Source organism: Carassius carassius, chromosome 19 (genome assembly GCF_963082965.1).
Source record: "Carassius carassius chromosome 19, fCarCar2.1, whole genome shotgun sequence".
Lineage (NCBI taxonomy): Eukaryota > Metazoa > Chordata > Actinopteri > Cypriniformes > Cyprinidae > Carassius > Carassius carassius.
The window spans coordinates 29,946,287-29,969,998 of NC_081773.1; the positions used below are offsets into that span (position 1 = coordinate 29,946,287).

The 23,712-nt window shown below is 34.7% G+C and overlaps 2 protein-coding genes across 3 annotated transcripts; both read left to right on the plus strand.

Annotated features, from left to right (window-relative positions):
- The first annotated feature begins 422 nt into the window (after window positions 1–422).
- LOC132095538 (dipeptidyl peptidase 4-like) lies at window positions 423–20,154 on the plus strand. Its single transcript, XM_059500638.1, has 26 exons — window positions 423–890; window positions 1,077–1,161; window positions 1,891–1,983; window positions 2,085–2,179; window positions 2,336–2,410; window positions 2,489–2,541; window positions 3,059–3,131; window positions 3,541–3,661; window positions 3,755–3,909; window positions 4,055–4,152; window positions 4,242–4,371; window positions 5,587–5,625; window positions 5,729–5,827; window positions 7,921–7,991; window positions 8,082–8,135; window positions 12,667–12,794; window positions 12,908–12,958; window positions 13,091–13,192; window positions 13,280–13,349; window positions 16,405–16,599; window positions 16,835–16,889; window positions 18,766–18,865; window positions 18,950–19,008; window positions 19,074–19,146; window positions 19,279–19,352; window positions 19,888–20,154. The coding sequence occupies exons 1-26, from the start codon at window positions 888–890 to the stop codon at window positions 19,987–19,989; spliced, it is 2,253 nt and encodes a 750-aa protein (XP_059356621.1). The 5' UTR covers window positions 423–887; the 3' UTR covers window positions 19,990–20,154.
- Window positions 20,155–21,528: 1,374 nt separating this feature from the next.
- LOC132094804 (pro-glucagon-like) lies at window positions 21,529–23,437 on the plus strand. 2 transcript variants are annotated; one of them, XM_059499436.1, is made up of 4 exons: window positions 21,529–21,965; window positions 22,059–22,164; window positions 22,458–22,613; window positions 23,274–23,437. In XM_059499436.1, the coding sequence occupies exons 2-4, from the start codon at window positions 22,064–22,066 to the stop codon at window positions 23,392–23,394; spliced, it is 378 nt and encodes a 125-aa protein (XP_059355419.1). In that variant the 5' UTR covers window positions 21,529–21,965; window positions 22,059–22,063; the 3' UTR covers window positions 23,395–23,437. The 2 variants fall into 2 exon arrangements, with proteins under 2 accessions (XP_059355419.1, XP_059355420.1); XM_059499437.1 differs by having other exon boundaries at window positions 22,118–22,164.
- The last annotated feature ends 275 nt before the right edge of the window (window positions 23,438–23,712 follow it).

Genomic DNA, 23,712 nt, shown 5'->3' on the forward strand with positions numbered 1-23,712 from the left:
ACGCGTTTCTTTGCAGGTCACCATGGTTAACAATGGAAGAACAATGATTTCAAGCATTACCCTCCTTTTAACATGTCAAGTCTGCCATTCTAACCCAATCAGCCTGACATAATGATCTCCAGCCTTGTGCTCGTCAACATTCTCACCTGAGTTAACAAGACGATTACTGAAATGATCTCAGCAGGTCCTTTACTGACAGCAATGAAATGCAGTGGAAAGGTTTTTTTGGGATTAAGTTAATTTTCATGGCAAAGAAGGACTATGCAATTCATCTGATCACTCTTTATAACATTCTGGAGTATATGCAAATTGCTATTATAAAAACTTAAGCAGCAACTTTTCCAATTTCCAATATTTATGTAATTCTCAATACTTTTTGCCACGACTGTATAGCAATGCATTGAAGCATTTTCACTTGGTGGTCTTACACTTTTGGACCCCATTTGCATTTAATGAGACAAACTCAAGTTTATTGTCACTGAAATGAAAGTTGAGTCTGTCTTAATTTGATCTCTTACAGTCAAGCAGATCGGTTGAGCTGAGAGTCACAGCTGCTGGACTTCAACAGAACAGAGTTACAAGCGCTCGAGAAGAGAAGAGAAGCACATTCTGCACGCGCTCCGATGGAAAGTTGCGCGGAATGCTGCTTCTGAGGAAGTTTTGCCACCCTTCATTCACTCCAGGCTCAACGATGCATCGGAGAAAGTACATTTTTTGCCTGAAAAATAGCAGTCGGACGTAATAAAGCGCAGCTGTCTGTCTAACTCTTGCTTTAACGCGGACGGAGGCGTCTAACGATCTGTTTAAGGACAACCGGAGGTCAGAAACATTCAGCGTCAGTGGACTCTTACAGATTGGATGCGCGTTTTAGAAGTTCCTGCGCAATTATGGTCAGTATAGCTACTTCTTGTTTTCCTGAAGATTGTTTGTAGCTACACACCGTGTGGATTAAAAAGCTACTTGGGTTAAAATAATAATAATAATAATAATAATATGTGTGACGGAACGCAACTTCTGTAAAAGTTATAGCAATTAAAAGCTGTTTTAATACAGTATGTCTTTCACCTCACTTGTAGGGCTGTAACAAGGTGTGCGTGGCGCTGGTCGGGGCGCTTGTCGTCATCACGCTCATCGCTATCCCCACAGCAATTTACGTAAACAGTGAGTGGCATCTTCTTCTTCATCATCATTCTCACCTGAAAGTTTAACTTTTGAAAGAATCACTTAAAAGCATGTATAGTGTCTGTAACTCACAACTTAGGAGCCGAGACTTTGTATTAGACTTATTTCCTGGCACTGTTTAATAGGGAAGAGACAGTGAACCATGTTTACCATGGTATTTTTGTAAGATTAAAATAATTAAGCAGTCTTGTAGAGAGATAAATGACAAAATATTGTTTTTTCCCCATTTTTGCGACGTTCCGCATAATGTTTTTGTGTCCCCCAACATACATTTTCTTGCAACTTAATAAACAGAACACACTTAGCCTAAGTATTTTTTGTTGGTGTTTTTTTTTTTTGTTATGTGTAAATCACCAATATAGTGCAAAATGTCGAAAACGCTGCACGATCGTTTAGGAAGATAAATAAACAAAACGTAAAACTGTCGTGATACACGTTGTAGATTTACTCGTCACGATGTAGCCTATCCGTATTAATTGCGCATATTGTAATAAAATAGTCTATTAAAAAAGTGAGCTAACACAATATCGCCCCCGTGTGAACACTAAAGAAACTGCTGTTCTTGTGGGAATGTCATTTGAAGTGAAACAAAAACCTTCATCAAAGTCGTCCTAAAAAAAAACAAAAAACAAAAAAAAATCTATAGAAACTATGAAATGTGCATATTTGTCTGAATTTTTGAACTGGTTTCCTTTGCTGTGTTTTCAGGAGACGAGTCTGCATTAAAGAGAACTTATTCTTTTAATGATTTCTACAATGATACCATCAGGTACAACACATACAGTCTCCACTGGATATCAGGTACAGCACCTTAAGGCACTTCACATGCTCCCTGTTTTTTGTTATTTAATGACCTCTATATCACCCTGACACATATACTCTGCTGTCTTATTTTCCACCAGACAATGAATACCTCCACAAAACCAGCGAAGGCCATGTATACTTGCACAATGCTGAAACGAAGGAAAGCTCAATGTACCTGAGCAACTCAACATTCGTAGGTTGCCTCATATGAGGGTTTGAATGACTCTTCACAAAACCTTTATTCTTCATCATTTCTCATTAAATAGTCTCTAGATCTCATTTCCTTCATCTTTTCTTCATGTTTAGCATGCATGCAAGTTCCACTCATTTACCGTGAATTGATTTTCAGGCCCAAGTGGGTGCCACAGATTACATATTGTCAGCAGACAAAAGGTTTGTCGTCTTTGAGAGCAATTACTCAAAGGTAACTTAAATAAAACCAAAAACACAGCATAAGTTGCTCAAAGCTGATGTTTCTAACACATTTGAAATGCGTCAACAGCTATGGCGACACTCCTTCACTGCCTCCTACCATATGTACAACATGGAGTCTCTGTGAGTTAAGATGTCTCTATAATACGTCTATCAAAACACAGGGTTCCCATGTGCACGGAAAACTTGTATCATTCTGAAATTGTGAACTTCTGAACATGTTTCAGTGTTTTTCAAACTAACTCACAAAGAAATTGTTAACTCTAAGAAAAAAAAGTACAAAAGTTATCACTTGTGCAGTACATTTTCAAAAGGTAAAGTGTTTACCCCTAAATGGTGCATGATATTAGTACCTTAAAAGGTACATATTAATACCCAAAATGTATGTATTAGTACATAAATTGTACATATTAGTACCTTTTGAAAGGGCCCAAGCTCCCCAGTGATAGCTTTTGTACCTTTTTTTTTTCCTGAAAGTGTTCAGTGTGATTGAGTTTAAGGGGAAATGTAATCTAAGAACATGTTTAGTTTCATAGAAGACTTTAGTACACTAAAACATATAACAGTTTGAATATATGAATTCCAGCAATTGATAATGTGATGCTAACTTTAACGTGTCTTTGTTTTCTGTTGGATTCAGGGAATTTCTCTCCAAGGTTCAGATTCCACCTGTTACACAGTTCTTAGTGTGGGCACCAGTAGAAAATAAACTGGTGAGAAACAAACAGTACAAACAGAAAATCACCCTCCAATCATTATATTACATTACTGGAAGGCTCTAGTTTTAGCTCAAATTATTGCAAAGAATTCTAAATAAAAAAAAAAACAGAGTTTTTCCATCACAACAAACAAAAAATGTATGTTGAGTGCAACATATTTTTTTTGCATTTTACATCTTATAACAATATATTTTATTAATTGTTAATGTTAAACAATTAATGCATGGGTTTTGATTTTGATTAGTCTTTTTGTGTTTATTTTATAATTCACATTAAGTGACAAGAGAACATGTGTCCAGCATGTACTGTAAATGTGCAAGATCTAACCATACAGACTTTTTTTCCATACGCAGACCCAGTTTGATGGCCTTATTTTATGTTAATTACCATGCATCATCTGCAGGCTTACGTCTGGGATTATAATATTTACCTCAAAAAGAACGCCACTGCTGAGCCCGTACAAGTCACTCGTGATGGAAAGGTTAACACAATTCTCAATGGGGTTCCAGACTGGGTTTATGAAGGTAACGTCATATAATGCATTCACCCACACGTACACAGACATTCATTCATTCATACCTGCTAATGTACCATCTGTTGCTTTTCTTGCTGGACAGAGGAACTTTTGGCATCCAACGAAGCCATCTGGTGGTCTCCGCAGGGGAAATATCTGTCTTATCTACAAATCAATGACACTGGAGTTCACAACATCGAATACTCGATGTATGGAAATGACCAGTATCCCACCACAGTATTTATCCCCTACCCAAAAGTAAGCAAATATCCCAGTGTAATCCCAGTTTATTTTGAATTCACAACATACAAAAGCATATGGTTTATTTCAATATTGTTTTTTTGCATTTTACATTGCATTCAAAAAATCATTTTGCTACTAAACTGTTGCTCTGCTTACAAAGGCAGGCTGTGTTATTCCCAGAGCAAGGCTATTTGTGATTGACGTGGAAAATCCCTCCAGACGATCAGAAGTGTTGGTGCCGAAATCTGTGGGCGTAGGGTGTGTCACATGTTCACACAAAGCCTTACGTCTCTGAAACTGCTTTAACAGCATTAGAAAGTAATGTTATTTTATTGCTCTTTTCCCAGTGATCACTATCTGAGAACAGTCACCTGGGTCACAGATGATCGATTGGCTGTTCAATGGCTTCCACGACGTCAGGACAGCGTCCTTCTGCAGATCTATGATTATGATGGCACCAACTGGAAAGAAACCTCGGTGAGAATCAACAATTGCATAAACTTAGGTGGTGGTTCCTTCGATATTTTGGTTTGACCAATCAACAAATCATAATACAATCATCTGGTTTGATGTTTTTTTTCTGTTGTTGCAAACTTTGGCACATATGGTTCTTACTGTACTTATCATAAAAGGGATAGTTCATTCAAAAATTTAAATTATATTATCATTTACTCACCTTCAAGTTGTTCCAAGTAGTATGAGTTTCTTTTTTTCTGCTGGTCAGAAAAGAAGATATTCTGAAGAATGCTTTTAACAAGACAGCTGCTGGCAGCCACTGAACTTTTAGTTAATTGCTAACAGCAACTGTTTGGTTACAACTTGAGTAAAGGCCAACATTTTCGTTTTGGGGTGAACAATCCCTTTAATAAAACGTTGAATAAAAAAATAAACTTTAAGTAGTTTGATATATTTCTTTAATAATTACCATAAAATCTTTTCTTTCAGATTCCTTTCTGTCCAATACTGAAAAAAAAAAAAAAATAATAATAATAATAATAATTTATGTGGGGGGAAAAAACCCAGTAAAACTGCATGCATTCAGTGTAATTCAGTGTAATTCATGCATGTAAAATAATAAAAGCCAAACTTTTACACTCTTTATTAAAATATATTTTTATTTAAATATATTAATTAAACAACATTTTTTTACAAATAGCAAAGTTATGCAATGACTGTTGCAACCTAAAGCATTAGAACATTAACAAAGCCCAAGAAGCATCTATCCCAAGAGTCTTTATTGTGGCCTCGGCCATTGGCAGTCCGTATTGTCAAGCCAAGTGTCATATAGTTTATCTTCTTAAACATTTTCCAGTGCTTAAATTTCAAAAAGCAAAATTCAAGTACTTTAAGCACCTTTGAACAAACCCTGCAATTGGAAAACCAAAGGCGACTGTGAATGTCAAGACTGTTTTGTCTACAAAAGCACAAAAAGAAGTGTAATAGAATAGTCCATATGAGTAAAATAGACAATATGTGCATTATTTTCCAAGTCTCGGGAAGCCATCTGTACACATAATGTACATACAGAACTGCTGAAATGACTCACAAACTTCTTGCGTGTATAATCCGCTCACTATAGGTTTACTTATTGTATGAAGACATTTCATTAACCCCAAAATCACTGCCCTAATATGACCTCAGTTCAGTTACATCAATTTAAATGTGTGATTTAACTTTTTTTTTTTTTTACAGAAATTTGAGCAAAAGAGCAAAACTGGATGGGTTGGACGGGTGAGTACATGCAGTAATCACATAAAACCTTTCAAATTCTTAATTTTTGCAAAAGATGCAGCTTTGAAACCTTACATTTCGTGGTCTGTGTTTCCCCTCACAGTACTTTCCCGCAGCTCCTTACTTTGCTGCAAATAACATGAGTTTTTACAAAGTTATGAGCAATGACAACGGTTATAAACATCTCCACTATGTGGAAGCCGTAAGTAACGTACTGTTATTTTGTATTTTATTTTAATGCCATTTGTGCCATTATATTCAAATACCTGCTAAGCCATAGCTTCAAATCATACAGTAATGGTTCTGGAAGTACCAAAAAAAAAATTTTTATATAAATTGATCCTGTAAAATGCTACTGTAAAAACAGACCTACAATGAGATATACGTATACATACTGTATATATATGGAAGATTGTTGTGATTCATCTCAGAGCTTGTTGGTTTAGTGCATGACTTTGAACTCAAAAGATTTTGAAATCTCTAAGGATGAAACAAATGGGATAAACACATCCATAACAAATATCACTGAAACAGTAGGTGATCACTGTTGCGATCTATCGTGCAATCCTCAGATATAGCATTACACTGTATTACAGGCTATAATGTGTTATATCCTTTGGCTAATAAGCATTAAAAGTCAGACACTTTTAATATGTTAAACAAATTAATTTCTCAATTTATATGGCAACACAAAAGACCCAGAATTAAACTTAAAACACTGCATCTGGCTAAAAATAAAGGAGGTTTGGCTTTGCCAAATATAAAATTTTATTACTGGGCAGCTCAACTAGCAGCAATTGTGACTTGGATCAGTGGAGATGAGGAAGCGAAGTGGACTCAAATAGAGCAAGGGGAAGTTAAGGGTGCACAACTGTCTGCCCTACCCTTTATGGATCTAAAACATGTCAATAAAATGAAGATTGAAAATGAATGGATAAAACATACAATAAAGGTATGGGCAGAAGTAAAGAAAATGCTTAAGGATGTTGGAACAATTTCTCGAGCTATGCCCATAGTGGGTAATGTAGATTTTCCACCTTCGATGTGCGACCATGGTTTTAGGAGGTGGGCAGTTAAAGGCCTCTTTATTTTTAATCAGCTCTTTGAAGAAACACACTTAAAGTCCTTCTCACAACTTCAGGAACAATTTGATCTTCCCTCAAGTGATTTTTATAGATATTTGCAAATTAGGCATTACATTACAAACCATAAGGAAAAAGAGAGAATTGGCAAAATCCCAAATGGCATAGAACAATATTTTATCACAATTTCAGAAAAACGTCTCCCTGTTGGTAAATATGTCTCTCATCTTTATAAAAGATTGCTAACAGACATGGTTGGAAACACTTATAATATTAAGGAAAAGTGGGAAATGGAAGCGAATACAGTAATAGAGGATGAGTTATGGGATAAACTCTGTTATAGGTGCCATAAGGGAATTAATAGTCAACAGTGGAAGGAATTCGACTGGAAAATTAAAATACGTTATTTTCACACTCCTTTGGTTATTTCAAATTTTGTAAAAGACCCCGCTGCAGCTCTGTGTTGGAGACAATGCGGTAAAACAGGTGACCATACACATATATTTTGGGACTGCCCAGTAATCCTTGCGTATTGGAAAAATATTAAAAAAGAAATAGAGAAAATTGTAAAAAGAGAAGTTCCCTCAAATGTAAGTTTTTTCTTATTGGGTGTTATATCGGTTGAAGTTTTCAAAGCTGACCAAAGATATATTTTACGTGTATTGCTACTAATTGCCAAAAAAACCATTACGGCTAATTGGAAATCTGTGAAATCACCAACTGTAACTGAATGGAAACAGCGACTAAAACAGATGTATATGATGGAAAAAATGACAGCATCGTTACAATTGAAAACTGACCTTTTTAATCAGAGATGGCACATGGTTAAAGAATATTTAAATCTATAAATTAATTAATGTTTGTTTTTTTATTTTATTTTTTATTTTTTATGTTATTTACTTATTTATTTATCTTTATTTCATTATAGGACTGTATATTATTGTATCATGTTTGTTGAGATGTGAATATGCATATTAGGTGCAGCAATATATATATATATATATATATATATATACAGAATATTTGTATTTATTATTATTTTTCTCTGTATTATATCTGTTATTTTATCACTTGTCTCAGATAATGTTCCTTTTGTTTTGATCTGCGGAAAAAATATAAATAAAAAGTTCAAAAAAAAAAAAGTCAGACACTAAGAATCAGTGTTGTACAAGATTAGCAAGTTATTGTCTGTCAATTGTTGCTTTCTTTGTAGGGAAAAGCAACACCCATCACCTCAGGCAAATGGGAAGTGATATACATCTCGAAAGTAACCAAAGATTCCATGTGCGTATGAAAAAGTAGAACAAGTCTTGTTTTCTTCCCGTGTGCCTTTATTGCTAAACTTTCCACATCTAAAATCTATTCTTTCCACAGATACTTTGTGAGTAATGAACACATGGGAAGACCTGGACAGAGAAACCTTTACAAGTAAAAACACCCTTTTGCATCAGCTTGTTTTAGGATTGTATTTTAATAATTTAAATATTTTTACATTTTAAATAGAAATATCATGGTATCAAAACTCTCAGCATTGGGAAACCAGAACCAATTATTCACAACCAATTCCATTTTCAGAACCAAATAGGAAAAAATGCAGGAAACAAATTTGTTCTGGAATGTAGTGTTCCTCAGATGATGCAGACAGAACGGCAAAATATAATATTCAAAAAATGCTTCAGAGCCACTGTAGAGAAATAGTTTAGCATTAAATATCATTATTTATTTACCCTCGTCTTGTTTTGAACACAAAAGCTGAATTTTTAAATGACTTTTTAATGGCATGTAATTGCCTTTCCAACCTGCCTATACAAAAATAAAAAATAAATTAAATAATTAGGTGTATCTCAATAAATTAGAATGTCGTGGAAAAGTTCATTTCAGTAATTCAACTCAAATTGAGAAACTGGTGTATTAAATAATTTCAATGCACACAGACTGAAGTCTTTGGTTCTTTTAATTGTGAAAAAAAAAAAAAATATATATATATATATATATATATATATATATATATATATATATATATTAGGGGTGTCGCGATATACCGGTATTGACGATAACCGTGATATTCAAAGCAACAATTATCGATATCGTGTTAATTTCGTGTGTGACGATATACCACAATATTAAAAATGAACAGTTCTCTTATGATAACACCACATTTAAATACTCAAGCGCCAGTACCTGGTTGAGTGCCCAGGTGGCAGTATTGTGCCTTAAAGGAACACTCCGACTTTTTGGGACTTTAGCTTATTCACAGTATCCCCCAGAGTTAGATAAGTCCATACATACCTTTTTTATTTCGGTGCGTTCTGTAAGTGTTATTTGACGCACCCACCGCTAGCCTAGCACAAAGACTGGATGTAAATGGATACTGGTAGCATAGTAATCCAAAAAAGTGACAAAATAATGCAAACATTTTCCTATTTACATGTTGTGATCTGTATAGTCACAGCGTGTACAAATAACAAGGCTATATGAGACAGAGAGCATTTTTAATCGTATAAATACTGGGAACTATATTCTCACTAGTGTAGGAGCACAGCTAACGTTACTTGGGCGGAGTGATTAGCGCAGCACACGAGACGCGCCATGGTGAGGAGAAGAGAGTTCGCTCAGAGTTGGAGTAATAGAGTCAGCAATTACTAGATAGTAGATTTATAGTGTACAATCATGGATGATCGCTGTATTGTAAAGAACTGCGACAATAAACAGGGGAGACCAGATATTACTATGATGTTTCATAGAATTCCAACCACAAACGCTGACCTGATAAATCGATGGCAACTTGCTCTGGAAATAGATCCAAACACACCTGTAAACACCATCACGAAGTATTTCGTTTGCTCTGAACATTTTACTGTAGACGACTATTTTGAAAAAATGCAAGTTGCCACACGGACCATGAAACGTGTGCTAAAGGATACAGCCATCCCATCGATAATAAAGACAGGACAAATTGGATCACCTGTTGCTGCGGTAAGTGTTCCGTTATGTTTTGAGAAGACTAACATTAGCCATACTGTAACAGTGCCATGCTAATGTAATATAACCTTAGTAGTGACACTATTACGTGAATAGGGGGTCCGTGTATCCCCTTTATTGTTATTATTGTGACACACTGTATGCAATGGCTATACTACAATTTCATTGAACTATGAATGATCATTATAACAAAATCACTTACTTGGTGGATAGCTGACCATTAGTTCACTCGGCATGGGGCGTTTCTTCCAGTTGATCTTGTCACAATGGGGAAAAAAGACAACTGCCGGGTGTATTAGGGCAGAGAAATCTTCCGTGGTAGTGACGCAAATATTTTGATTGTCATCAAGCCTTGACATTGATGGCTATACCCGGTCCCATTCATTACAACAAAGGCACTCGGTTTCTGTCGGCATAGGTTGGCATGTTCCACATTTACACCACCAGTCCGTGTTCGTTCTGATTCTCCCTTCGTCTTACAGCTTCCAAAGTTTGTAAATCCTCGTCTGTGTATTCTGGCTCAAAACTATATGGTTCTGGATCTTGGTTTGATACACAGTAAAATTCCTCTGAGTCTGCCAATTCCTCAAAGTAAGCCATGATCACGAGTCACGTCTAGCTAGTTAGTCACGTTTGTTTTGTTTACGGTCTCGTGTGCTGCGCTAATCTCACTCCGCCCAAGTAGCCACTCCGCCCAAGTAACATTAGCTGTGCTCCTACGCTAGTGAGAATATTGTTCCCAGTATTTATACGATTAAAAATGGTCTCTGTCTCATATAACCTTGTTATTTGTACACGCTGTGACTATACAGATCACAACATGTAAATAGGAAAATGTTTGCATTATTTTGTCACTTATTGGGATTACTATGCTACCAGTATCCATTTACATCCAGTCTTTGTGCTAAGCTAGGCTAGCGGTGGGTGCGTCAAATAACACTTACAAAACGCACAGAAATAAAAAAGATATGTATGGACTTATCTAACTCTGGGGGATACTGTGAATAAGCTAAAGTCCCAAAAAGTCAGAGTGTTCCTTTAACGCTGACACTGTCACACAAGAAGAAGACGCAGCGCTCACAGCTGCTCCGAGGAGAGCCGTGTACATCAGAGTAAGTTGACATTATTTTACAAGTCATAGACTGGGAAATATTATATAACCTATTAACAGTGGTTTTCTGTGTTCATATACTTAAGTAAAGGGTGACTATCTTAATAAGTACCGCGTTTTCTTAACTTGGCTTTGTTTTTTTATTTGCAATAAATCGCCTGTGTGGAGTAAGACTTTATTTCTTCTTTCAAATCTATTAACAGTTACATGATTAAAACTGATTTTGAAAAACTGAGCGACCACATTTCTACATTAAATTCTGTAAAATGTTAAGTTGGTTTCAGTGCCATGCACTTAATGCCTCATCTGCGGTCATTCTACAATAAGGTTCATTTGTTAATTACATAAGTTAACACATATAAATGACAAATAATAATGAACAATATTTTCACAGCATTTATTAATCTTAGTTCATGTTAATTTCAGCATTTACTTATGCATTATGCAAAATCTCAAGTTGTGTTTGTAAACATTAATGTACTATCAACTAACATGAACAATGAACGACTATTTTTATTAACATTAACAAAGATTAATAAATTGTGTAACAAATGTATTGCTCACTCACTGTTCATTCATGTTAGTTAATAAAAGACATCTTATTGTAAAGTGTTACCATTAATATTTATTCATCATACTGTTGAACTGGACAGTATACCCCCCCCCCCCCCCCCAGGTTTCTATAGATATCACGATATATCGATATCATGAATTCTCATGGCCACAATAACCGTAATATGAAAAATCTAATATCGTGACAGCCTTAATATATATATTATTAGTCTCAAAACACTTGAACATCGAATTGCCTCTTTTTGCTCTTGTACTGACAAAAACACAAAATATGTCAAAATACCCGTCTTGGAAAGTATGTTAGAAAAAACTGTAGGTTATGTGTGAAAGTGAGCAGTTGAGAAAAAAATCGGATGTGTAGCCTATTATATTGGATGCATTGTCTCTTAAAGTGACCGCGACTAATTTAGCTACCAGCTGCTGTAATGTTAATCCAAGAAAATGAAAGAGAGAAAATCACTCACTGCTCTTGACTGAATTACTTCGTAGTTTTAACAAGAATGAGTGCACAGTCAAACCAAAATTATTTTTTTTACGTTTTAATAGTATGTGCAGGACACTATAATTAATGTAAGGGAGTATAGCAAAATAAAGCGAGCTGTGACATACCCAAAAAATCTTCATACAGTGGAGTACTAGTGAAATTGATAGAAAAAATGGGACCAAAAACTATTCAGACACTTTGACCTGACCATGTTTTGCTTAAGTGTTTTTTTTTTTCCTGAATTGCTAATGCAACCTTTTCACACCACAGACTGAACAAAATTAAGCATTGCTTTGTAATTGTTCAACACAGTATTGATAGTTGTGTAAATATTGTCATACTAACAACTGTCTGAAGTTTTGGTTTATTGTAATCCATTAAACACCTTTCTATCAGAGTTACCTGACATTTTGAAGATGAATTTGTTCTGACACAGTTTAACTCTGAGACCTTGTCATATTTTATTGCCATTTTTTAAACTAGAGCAAATAAACTGTGATAATGTAAGAAATGTTGAAGGTGTCTGAATACATTTTGGTTTGACTGTTAATTAAATTTTTACAATGAAGACTATGCAGTGCTATTTTATATTTAATTATTTGTTTCTGTAGCTGGACACCTACAAACATGAGACAACTTAATATGCAATTAGCACAAATAAATAAATAGAATGAACATATAAATTAAACAATTTCAAACAGGGCCCACTGGTACAACCATCACCGGGGCCCCGCAAACCCCAGCTACGGCCCTGTCCATACTTGTCACAGTGAAATCTTTTGATGAAAACATGTTTCTCTTGTTCTCAGGATTTCTATAAGCAGGAGTGGACATTCTGCCCCCGAGTGCCTGACCTGCTCGCTGTATCAGGACAGGTGTCAGTATAACTCGGCTTACTTCAGCCTGAACGCCTCTTTCTTCCGTATGGACTGCTACGGTTAGTGAACACACTTTCACGCCTGTGAGATTCACTCTTGACAAACAGTTAAGCGATAGCTCGGCTGATCTGAGGAGAGTGTGTGCTCAATCTAATGAACAGTGATTTTACAGGACCAGGACTTCCACTGTTTACACTGATGGACAACAGAGGGCCTGCTAAAGGTGTGCTAGTATCGGTTTAATCCACCCACTTTACAACATCAGCCGTGTAAATTAAGGAATAGTTCATTAAAATCACATTTACTACCCTCAAAGTTGTTGCTAGATTTTTTTTAGTTTTTTTTTTTGTATTAGAGATTCAGGTCCTTGAGGACAATAAAAAACTGGAAGAAATTCTGACTACCGAGCTTCTGATGCCAACCATCAAACGTGCCACAATGAAGCTCGCAGGATTCAGTACGTGCAACATTTTTAAGTGATCTTGGCAAACAGGATTTCGGTAGCATTTATCTAAAGCCTTTGATGTTGTTTATGTTTCTCCAGACCTCTGGTATCAGATGATGTTCCCTCCGAATTTTGACTCCTCCAAAAAGTACCCTCTTTTAATTCAAGTGTGAGTAATATATATATATATATATACATACATTTTAGTTCAAAATTTTGAGTTTGGAAATATTTATGATGTTTTTGGAAATAGTCTCTTCTGCTCACCAAGTCTGCATTTATATGATCAAAAATATAATAAAAACACTATTATCTGGAAATATTACAATTGAAACTACTGTTTACTTTTAAAATATATTTTAAATGTAATTTATTCCTCTGATCAAAGCTGAATTTTCAGTGTTTTTCCAGTGTCACGTGTTCCTTTATTGTGGAAACCATGATATAATTATTTCCAGGATCTCCAAATGAATAGAAACTTCAAAAGAACAGCAATTATTTAATATTATATATATTTTTTTTTTTTGGTGTTTGTTGGTTTGTTTTTGACAATGTAAAAGTCTAAAACTGTCGCTTTTGCTGTCAATTTAAGAAATCCTTGCTAAATAAAAGTATACATTTCTTAAAAGAAAAAAAAAATCGGACCCCATCCACATGAAAAAATACTATAGTAATTTATAGTAAATACTTCAGTGTTTTTAAACCATACTATAGTAAAGTACTTGAATTAATTTGTTGTGGTCATTCTATAGTTGCTATGGTAATATAGCAACCATACTAATATAAACAAATTACTTTACCCAAAACTGTGCTAAGTTTCCTACAACTATAGGGTATAATATACTTACTGTAGTAAAAACTAAAGTATACTACAGTATTTATCAGTTCTCTATAGTTAATACTAGTTTGCTATAGCATTCATTAAAAATAGTGTTGTAAATACTGTAATATATACAGTATAATAAACTTTACTATAGCATGGTTCAAAAACACTGTAGCATTTACTATAAATTACTGTAGTATTTTTTTTGTCATGTTGAATTGTAGTGCATGTAACAAATTTACAAATTTAAATCATTTAAACCCGTTCTAGCTGAATTCTCGAGGTCGGACATCCGGGACTTTTACTCCCATAATGCACTACGCGCATAGCAACCGCGGCGAAGGGTAAAACAAACAAGCGCTCGCCATTAAGCAACACGAAGCGGAAGACAAACGAGCGCAGATCTATCGAGAAAACTGCCGAGAATCATGCCTAAAAAATTAGCAATGATTCGGCAAATCAAAGAATAACAAAATAATACCACTGCAGAGATGGCCACTCAATTTTCTGTTGCTATGTTATGACATTGCTATGCATAATGGTCGGCAGCTCTACACTGATAAGCAACAATGAAATGCACTAGCTGTGTGGGGAATAAGATACGTTTCTGCAGTTAGTCTATTTTTGCTTTTTTGAAAAAACCGTGTCCCTCACTGACACTGTACAAGCTGTGCCACTGACAGACTGAGCTCATTACAGCCATTGTGTAACACAGTGCTTTTGAATAAACATTTTTTTTTTCTAAATGAACAGTTAATGTAATCGATGCTTGATGGGTATTTAAACATGACTGCAAGTGTAGGACACATGGTATGTACACATGGTGTTCACACCAGGGGATTTGATGAGGTAATTGTATATGTCTGGATTCTCTTGGTCGGCGTTACGTCACAAATCATGTGACCTGCATAGCAACAAGCCGCCGCCGTGTTTGAAGGGTAAAACAAACCGAAGGCAATCAAGGCAAAGCCCGAGGAAAATCAAAAAGGTATCTATTCACAGAAGTTTTGTTGTGGATTATGTCAGTTATGGATACTAACGGACTACTTTGTATTAATGATGAATGATATCTGTGTATGCGAATGTATGTCGGTGGTGAGAAGTGAAGTGAATGTAATAAAACACTCATGTAAAGCGCTTTGTGACTAACGTTACATGTATGTGAAAGGCGCTAGCAGCTATACAAATACAGATCTTCTTTCTTCTATTAAAGAATGTCTTATCAATATATAGAAAGTCTACTTGCGCCTGCATTGACCAGGTACCACAGAAAGCTGTCGCTTGTAGGTTTAACGTTACAATCTTGTCAGTCATGTTTAAATACCCATCAAGCATCGATTACATTAACTGTTCATTTAGAAAAAAAAAGATGTTTATTCAAAGCACTGTGTTACACAATGGCTGTAATGAGCTCAGTCTGTCAGTGGCACAGCTGGAGCCATTTCTCTCTCCTTTCTGGCTCAGTTGCCTTGCTAGGTATCATATAAAATGAGAGGTCACTCCTCTTTACGCTGTTGTTTGTGCAACTAACAACACAACAGTTTTTAGGCATGATTCTCTGCAGTTTTCTCGACAGCTCTGCGCTCGTTTGTCTTCCGCTTCGTGTTGCTTAATGGCGAGCGCTTGTTTGTTTTACCCTTCGCCGCGGTTGCTATGCGCGTGCAGTGCATTATGGGAGTAAAAGTCCCGGATGTCCGAACTCGAGAATACTCGAGCCTGGGCCATGCCTTTGGGTTGTTCTCCCAGGACTCAGCTGGATGTCGATAGGGACAAGATTGTAACGTTAAACCTACAAGCGACAGCTTTCTGTGGTACCTGGTCAATGCAGGGGCAAGTAGACTTTCTATATATTGATAAGACATTCTGTAATAGAAGAAAGAAGATCTGTATTTTTATAGCTGCTAGCGCCTTTCACATACATGTAACGTTAGCTAACGTTAGTCACAAAGCGCTTTACATGAGTGTTTTATTACATTCACTTCACTTCTCACCACCGACATACATTCGCATACACAGATATCATTCATCATTAATACAAAGTAGTCCGTTAGTATCCATAACTGACATAATCCACAACAAAACTTCTGTGAATAGATACCTTTTTGATTTTCCTCGGGCTAAGCCTTGATTGCCTTCGGTTTGTTTTACCCTTCAAACACGGCGGCGGCTTGTTGCTATGCAGGTCACATGATTTGTGACGTAACGCCGACCAAGAGAATGCATAGTAATCATAAACTAATAATGATTTTAAAATCAGTTCAGATTAAGTATAGCATCATAGCAACTATTTTTTGAAGAAAAACTTTTTTCAAAGAAAATAGTCTCCTCCATTAGAAAAACATATTTTACGACACAAACACATTCTATAGATTTGTGTTATTTCCACACTCTCCCATCACAGATATGGCGGTCCAGCCAGCCAGAAAACGGACTATGTGTTTCGACTGGAGTGGGCCACGTACCTGTGCAGCACAGAGAAGGTCATCATCGCCAGCTTTGACGGCAGGGGAAGCGGTTTCCAGGGAGATGAGCTAATGCACGCCGTCTACGGCCGGCTGGGAACATACGAGGTGGAAGATCAAATCTCGGCCGTGAGGTGAGGCGGAGGAACGATGTGCACACGCTCACGCTGCCGTCATTTAGCCTGATGTAACACTCTCAGATGCATGAGAGATACGAGACAGACGAGAGTCCTGTACAGGAGAGATCCAGCTTGTCATGAAGCATGGTTCAAAAACGGCTTGATAGAGGTCAAACGCTAGCAGTGGCAAACTAGCATCTACGAAAGATCTCAGTAATTGAGTTTCCTGTGAATTTGTGTTTCATTTCAGAAAGTTCATTGAAATGGATTTCATTGACAAAGACAGAATTGGCATGTGGGGTTGGGTAAGTGCAGTGCTTTCATTACAAAACGTGTCCATGTCTATAAATCCACACAACGGGTTTTATAATGTTGGTTTGGTTGGATTTTAAACTTTAGATCCAAGATTCTATCTACACTCCTAGTCAAAAGTTTTTGAAAGAAGTCTTCTATTCTCACAAAGCTGCATTTATTTGATACAGTAAATAAAACAATATAATGAAACATAAATACAATGTGGTTGTATTTTAATATATTTTACACATTTATAAAGGTTACAAAAGATGTCTTTCCTCAAAAAAATAAAAATGCTGTTCCTTTGAATTTTCTATTTATCAAAGAATCTTAAAAAAATGAATCACTAATTTTTCAACAATGATAATAATAACTGATCAGGAAATCACTGAAGACTGGAGCATGATGCTGAAAATTCAGCTTTGATCACAGGAATAAATTACATTTTACAATATATTTTCCGGCAGAAAATAGTTATTTTAGATTGTAATAGTATTTCACAATATCACTGTTTTAACAAAAAAATGTTTAGTGCTGTCAAATGATTAATTGCAATTAGTCACATCCAAAATAAAAGTTTTTTTTTTTTTTTTTTTTTTTACATGATTTACATGATTTATGTGTGTGTACGGTGTATATTTATTATGAATATATAAATAAACATGCATGCATGTATATATTTAAGAAAAACATAGGTTTATATATTAAATATAATAATATATAATTTATGAGTATAAATATATACATGTAAATATTTTCAAAATATATACACACACATATATCACTTAAACAAAAAAATAATTGTATGTGATTAATCGTTTGACAGCACTATTTTTTACTGTATCAAATAAATGCAGTAGAAGACTTAAAGTTTTTTTTTATTAATATTATTATTTCAAACTTTAGACTAGTAGTGACCATAAAGTATTTTAACAAAACATATACAGTACAGACCAAAAGTTTGGAAACATTACTATTTTTAATGTTTCTTCTGCTCATCAAGCCTGCATTTATTTGATCAAAAATACAGAAAAAAGTAATATTGTGAAATATTATTACAACTTAAAATAATAGTTTTCTATTTGAATATACTTTAAAAAAATAATTTATTCCTGTGATGCAAAGCTGAATTTTCAGCATCATTCCTCCAGCCTTCAGTGTCACATGTAACATCCGGTCGATCACATGATCATTTAGAAATCATTCTAATATTCTGATTTATTATGAGTGTTGAAAACAGTTCTGCTGTCTCATATATTTGATGAATAAAAGGTTAAAAAGAACTGCATTTATTCAAAATATAAAAAAAATTCTAATAATATATATTCTAATAATATATTTTCTTTACTATCACTTTTTATCAATTTAACACATCCTTGCTGAATAAAAGTATTGATTTTATTAAAAAAAAAAGAAAGAAAAAAAAATAACTGACCCTAAATTACTGACCAGTAGTTTATATTGTTATTACAAAATATTTATATTTTAAAAACATAGCCTTTTTTTTTTTTTTTTTACTTTTTATTCATCAAAGTATCCTAAAAAAGTTTCACATGTTCTGAAAAAATATTAAGCAGCAGAACTGTTTCCAACTTTGATAATGAATCATCATATTAGAATGATTTCTAAAGGATCATGTGATAATGATCCTAAAAATTCAGCTTTGCATCACAGAAATAAATGATAATTTAAAGTATAATAAATTTAAAAACAATTATTTTCAATTGTAATAATATATCACAATATTACATTTGTTTTCTGTATTTTTGATCAAATAAATGATCAAATGATCTCTGTTCCTTTGAGAAACACTCGCTAAAAGATCTATGATGAGTCTGTTGACTGAAAACCATCACACTCTTCATGAAATGTTTGTTTTGCTCACAGTCGTATGGTGGTTATGTCACATCCATGGTTCTGGGATCTGGAAGTGGACTGTTCAAATGTGGAATTGCAGTGGCTCCTGTTGCTAAGTGGGACTATTATGGTATGTATTTCAAGATGTTTTCAAATTTATGAAAGAGATTAAGACAATTTAGTAAACATAACTCACACACTGTGTTCTTCACAGATGCTGTATATACAGAGAGATACATGCATCGCCCTGAGGAAAACACTGAAAGTTATAAAGTAAGAAAACATGAAATTATGAACAGTTGTCTATACAGTGCTTCATATATTTGTTTCATTTGTAGAATTCAACAGTGACCGACAGGGCAAAAAATTTCAAGTCGGTGCAGTACATGCTGGTGCACGGCACTGCAGACGGTAAGCAGTGTAACGTTTAGAAATGTATATCGAATTTATAATCTGGTAAACTGACTCCGATCCAAAACCTGTCTTGACTACACATGCAGCATTTAAAGATGTTTTCTTGCCATTTTGACTTCACTACTCTAGACAACGTCCACTTCCAGCAGGCTGCCCAAATTTCCAAAGCCCTGGTGGAAAATCAAGTTGATTTTGAAGCAATGGTGAGTTTTGATGAATGGATGAAGGTTTTATTAAAGGAATACTTCATCCAAAATTGAAAATGTACACACCTCTGGCCGTCCAAAATGTAGATGAGTTTGGAGAAATGTAGCATTGCATCACTTGCTCACCAGTGGATGCTCTGCAGTGAATGGGTGCCGTCAGAATGAGAGTCCAAACAGCTGATAAATACATCACAGCAATGTAATCCACACCACTCCAGTCTATCAGTTAACATCTTGTGAGGCGAAAAGCTGTGTGTACACTTTTGGCCTCAATAGACATTATGATAGACACGAGTGGTGTGGATTACATTGCTGTGATGTTTTTATCAGCTGTTTGGACTCTCATTCTGACGGCACCCATTCACTGCAGAGCATCCACTGGTGAGCAAGTGATGCAATGCTACATTTCTCCAAACCTGTTCTGATGATTGCCTGAGAGTCAGTACATTTTCATTTTTGTGCAAATTATTTCTTTAAGCTCTGAAAGGTCTTGTTTTCTTCAAAACACTCTAAATGTGTCATGTTTTCTCAGTGGTACACCGATAAGGATCATGGACTGTCTGGTAAAGCGCGTCACCACCTCTACGCACACTTGAACCATTTCCTGCAGAACTGCTTTGCAGAGAAAAAATAAATGGACTTCTACAGTAGATGCATTATGAAGACAAATGTTCCTTTTACATTGACACAAACACTGTTAATGACAGATGCTTTACATTCTAGACTGTATTTAGAACATGTTAATGGGAACAAACTCTTATGTCAGATCCAATGACAGTTTCATTTAAGATTTTATATTGTTTTTTTAATGTGAAATTTGTATTAGCTGTTTTTGTTTTTTTATATCAAATTGCTGTAATGATTATGATATGATTGTAGTTTGTATCACAGACATCTAGCATGATTAATAATGTTACATTTTCAAAATTGATTGAAAATCAATGACTCCATAATGTTCTATGCAGTTGTATTTATGCACTGACTTCATCGTGTGGTTTGAGCATGTCTGTAAGAAAACTGATCAACTCATACATTCAGGATTTAAATCTTTTGGTCTTTTGATTCATTCTTTATATATCCTGAAAACAAGAGAGAGAGGGAAAAAAAAGGAAAATATTTATACCTGTGAAACAAATCTTAATTTCCATTTTATATTTGACATATTATATAAGTTTGGACACACTCGGCTGAATTAAGATAATTCTATCTCTTTTTACATTTTTGACTAGTAGTGTATGCATATTATAGTCTATATGATGGTTTATAAACACTGCCACCTGCTGGTTGAACTATTGAAATGACAGCCCCAAGAGCACAGAATGTCACTGAAAAAAAAACCTGTAATTTTGACATCACTGATGTTATACATTTCAAAATTCAAGAAACATTAACAACATGAAAAAAAATGTACAGTCTGCCAATCACGACAGCATGATCAGAACTATAAGTAGTATTAAATTAAGTATTATACAGTACAGTTTCTAAATATTCTTGAATAATGAGGGCTATCCACACCAACCACTCAACTAGGAAACCCAACTTTCCAATATAACTAGAAACTACATTTCCATTTAAAAAAAAAAAAAACTACTTAACCACGAGTTAAGCTTTAAAACAGCCCAAGCTGCTATAACAGTTTAAAAGGAAAAGTAAAAAAAAAAGGTCGCCATTACTACTATGAAAGCATTTATATTACTGTTACTAGTTCTAATGTACTAGTTCTATTCTATTCTATAGAATTTCGAAAGTTAAAAAAGAATGAATGACATACAGTGGAAATGCTATCAACTTTCTAATCAAATTAAATCAAATTTATATAATCAATGTATAAATAAATGAACAAATAATAGCCTAGAAATGACAATAGAATAGAGCTGACATCTATTCTAAAAGTGAAATATTTTAAACATTTAAAAATACATATGCAATATACAGAGAGATTATTGGCGTACGTCTACTTCAAAATTTCACAGTTCAGAGTTACTTGACATTTCTTTGTAATTATTTAATTTAATTTTTAATTAAGTTAAATTAATTATTTGTGAATTTACTAGCACTTGTATGCAAGTAAAACTTATATTATAATTTTTTTTTTTTCGGTGTATTATACAATTCAAATGCAAAAGGAGACATTCACTGATGTAAAAAAAAAGAAAGAAAAAGGCATAAAAAGAAAGCTTTGCAGAGTGCAAACATCATCTCTGCCTTGAAATCTGACCGAATGCATCTCATCCTGAAAGTGCCTATGCAATTATTTGCTCTCCTCTGTTTTTAACAAGACAGAATCATGTTTGACTTTCCCCTTAAGTGACTTTTTGACTCGTTTGACCATCTTCCCATCTCTCTTTTTAAACAGGTTCACAGTGCAAATACATTGATGCATTGAGATTAATGGATTGAAACTAATAAGTGTGTCTGCGTATGTGTGTGTGTATGTGTGTGTGTGTGTGTGTGTGTGTGTGTGGATCACGCCACCTGGGCATCACTATATAAGACTCAGAACATCAGGCTGGGACCGTGAAATCGCACTGGGAGCCAGGAAGGAGAAACCAGTAAGGCAACATCAACATATTTGACTTTATTTCTCTGTGACGACCCAGCGCAATCCAGGTAAGCCGGAGAACTTTTTGGCAGTACACTATATCTCTTTTGAGGTAGAATGCATTAAAGGTTTACTTAGTAGCTGTATGGTCTGATCCTCAGGTAAGATGATGACAAGGATCTATGCCTTTATTGGACTTTTATTTCTTATTCTGATCCAGAGCAGCCAACAGATTCCCATACAAGAAAACATGGAAGAAAACTCCAGGTACGAGTAACTCAGTTCAGAATTATTTCATTTTTTATGGCCTCTGCAGATGGGAATTTTTTATCTGTAGTAATACAATATAACACAGTCTGGGACACGTTTAAATTCAAAAGGGAACTGTAAGTTGCTTAAAGAAAATTAAAAATGTTTTTAGATTTTTATTTACTTATGACAATTAAATATCACAAAATATTTATAAGTAATGTCACTAATAAAATCAATTTAATGCATTTTTTTTCCTTTTGATTTTGAGGTTGATTTTAGAAAATGACATGTTTGATATTGACTTCCAGCTTTATGTCTGAGGATGCACTATTTAGTGACCCAAGAGAAGTGAGCAACATGAAGAGACATTCAGAGGGCACATTCTCAAACGATTACAGCAAATACCTGGAGACCAGGAGAGCACAAGACTTCGTTCAGTGGTTAATGAACTCCAAGAGAAGTGGGTAAGTTTCAATTCTGTAAGGTCTTGCAAAATATTTTAAGAACAGGTATCAAAAATAAATGTGTGTAGACTATTTAACCATTGTATACATAATCATTTAAATTTTAGCTATTCCCACATGACATGACTATAGCATTAGAGACTATAGCATTTTTGAAATCTCTTCTGCTCACCAAGGCTTATCTGTTTCAACTTATTTAATACAGAAAAAAACTGTAATATTATTAGTATTTAAAATAAACATTTTCTATTTAAATATCATTTAAAATGTAATTTATTCCTGTGATGCAAAGCTGTATTTTCAGCATCATTACTCCAGTCTTCAGTGTCACATGATCTTTAGAAATCATTCTAATATGCTGATTTGCTGCTCAAGAAACACGAATATTATTATCGATGTTGAATACAGTTGTGCTGCTTCATATTTTTGTGGAAACCCTGATGCATTTGAATTAAAAGCATTTATTTGATTTAGAAATATTTTGAAACGTCTTTAGTTTGCACTTTTGAACGATTTAATGATTCCTTGCTGAAGAAAAATACACATTTCTTTACTTTTGAATGGTACTGTAAATAGATAGTTTATTATTGATGTCCTTTTAAATCTGACAGGAAGAATATCACCCTTTCCATAAATAAAAATAGTTTTTTTTTCCTCCAGAGTCCCCACAAGACGGCACGCAGACGGCACATTCACCAGTGACGTCAGCTCTTACCTGCAGGACCAGGCGGCAAAAGAGTTTGTGTCCTGGCTAAAGACAGGTAGAGGACGAGGCGAGTGACGACTCATGACAGCGAGATAAAAACTACTGTGATATTCTGCCTAGTTCTAGAGTCATGCAAATAAATCTTTCTTCAAATGAAGTACTCTGTGTTTTGGTTATATGATAAAATATGATCCAGACTGTTTCAGTAGAAGATAAACGTGGTTAAAAATGGATTGTGCGTATTGCATTTTCAACTATTGGCATACTAAATTGATATAAAAGACATTTGAAAACTAAAACTGTCCATTTATGTTAATAATCTTGAGTATTGTTTGGCCTGTGGTGTTCATAGTAATGGATTCCAATATTTGTTACCAAGGACAATTTCTCAAA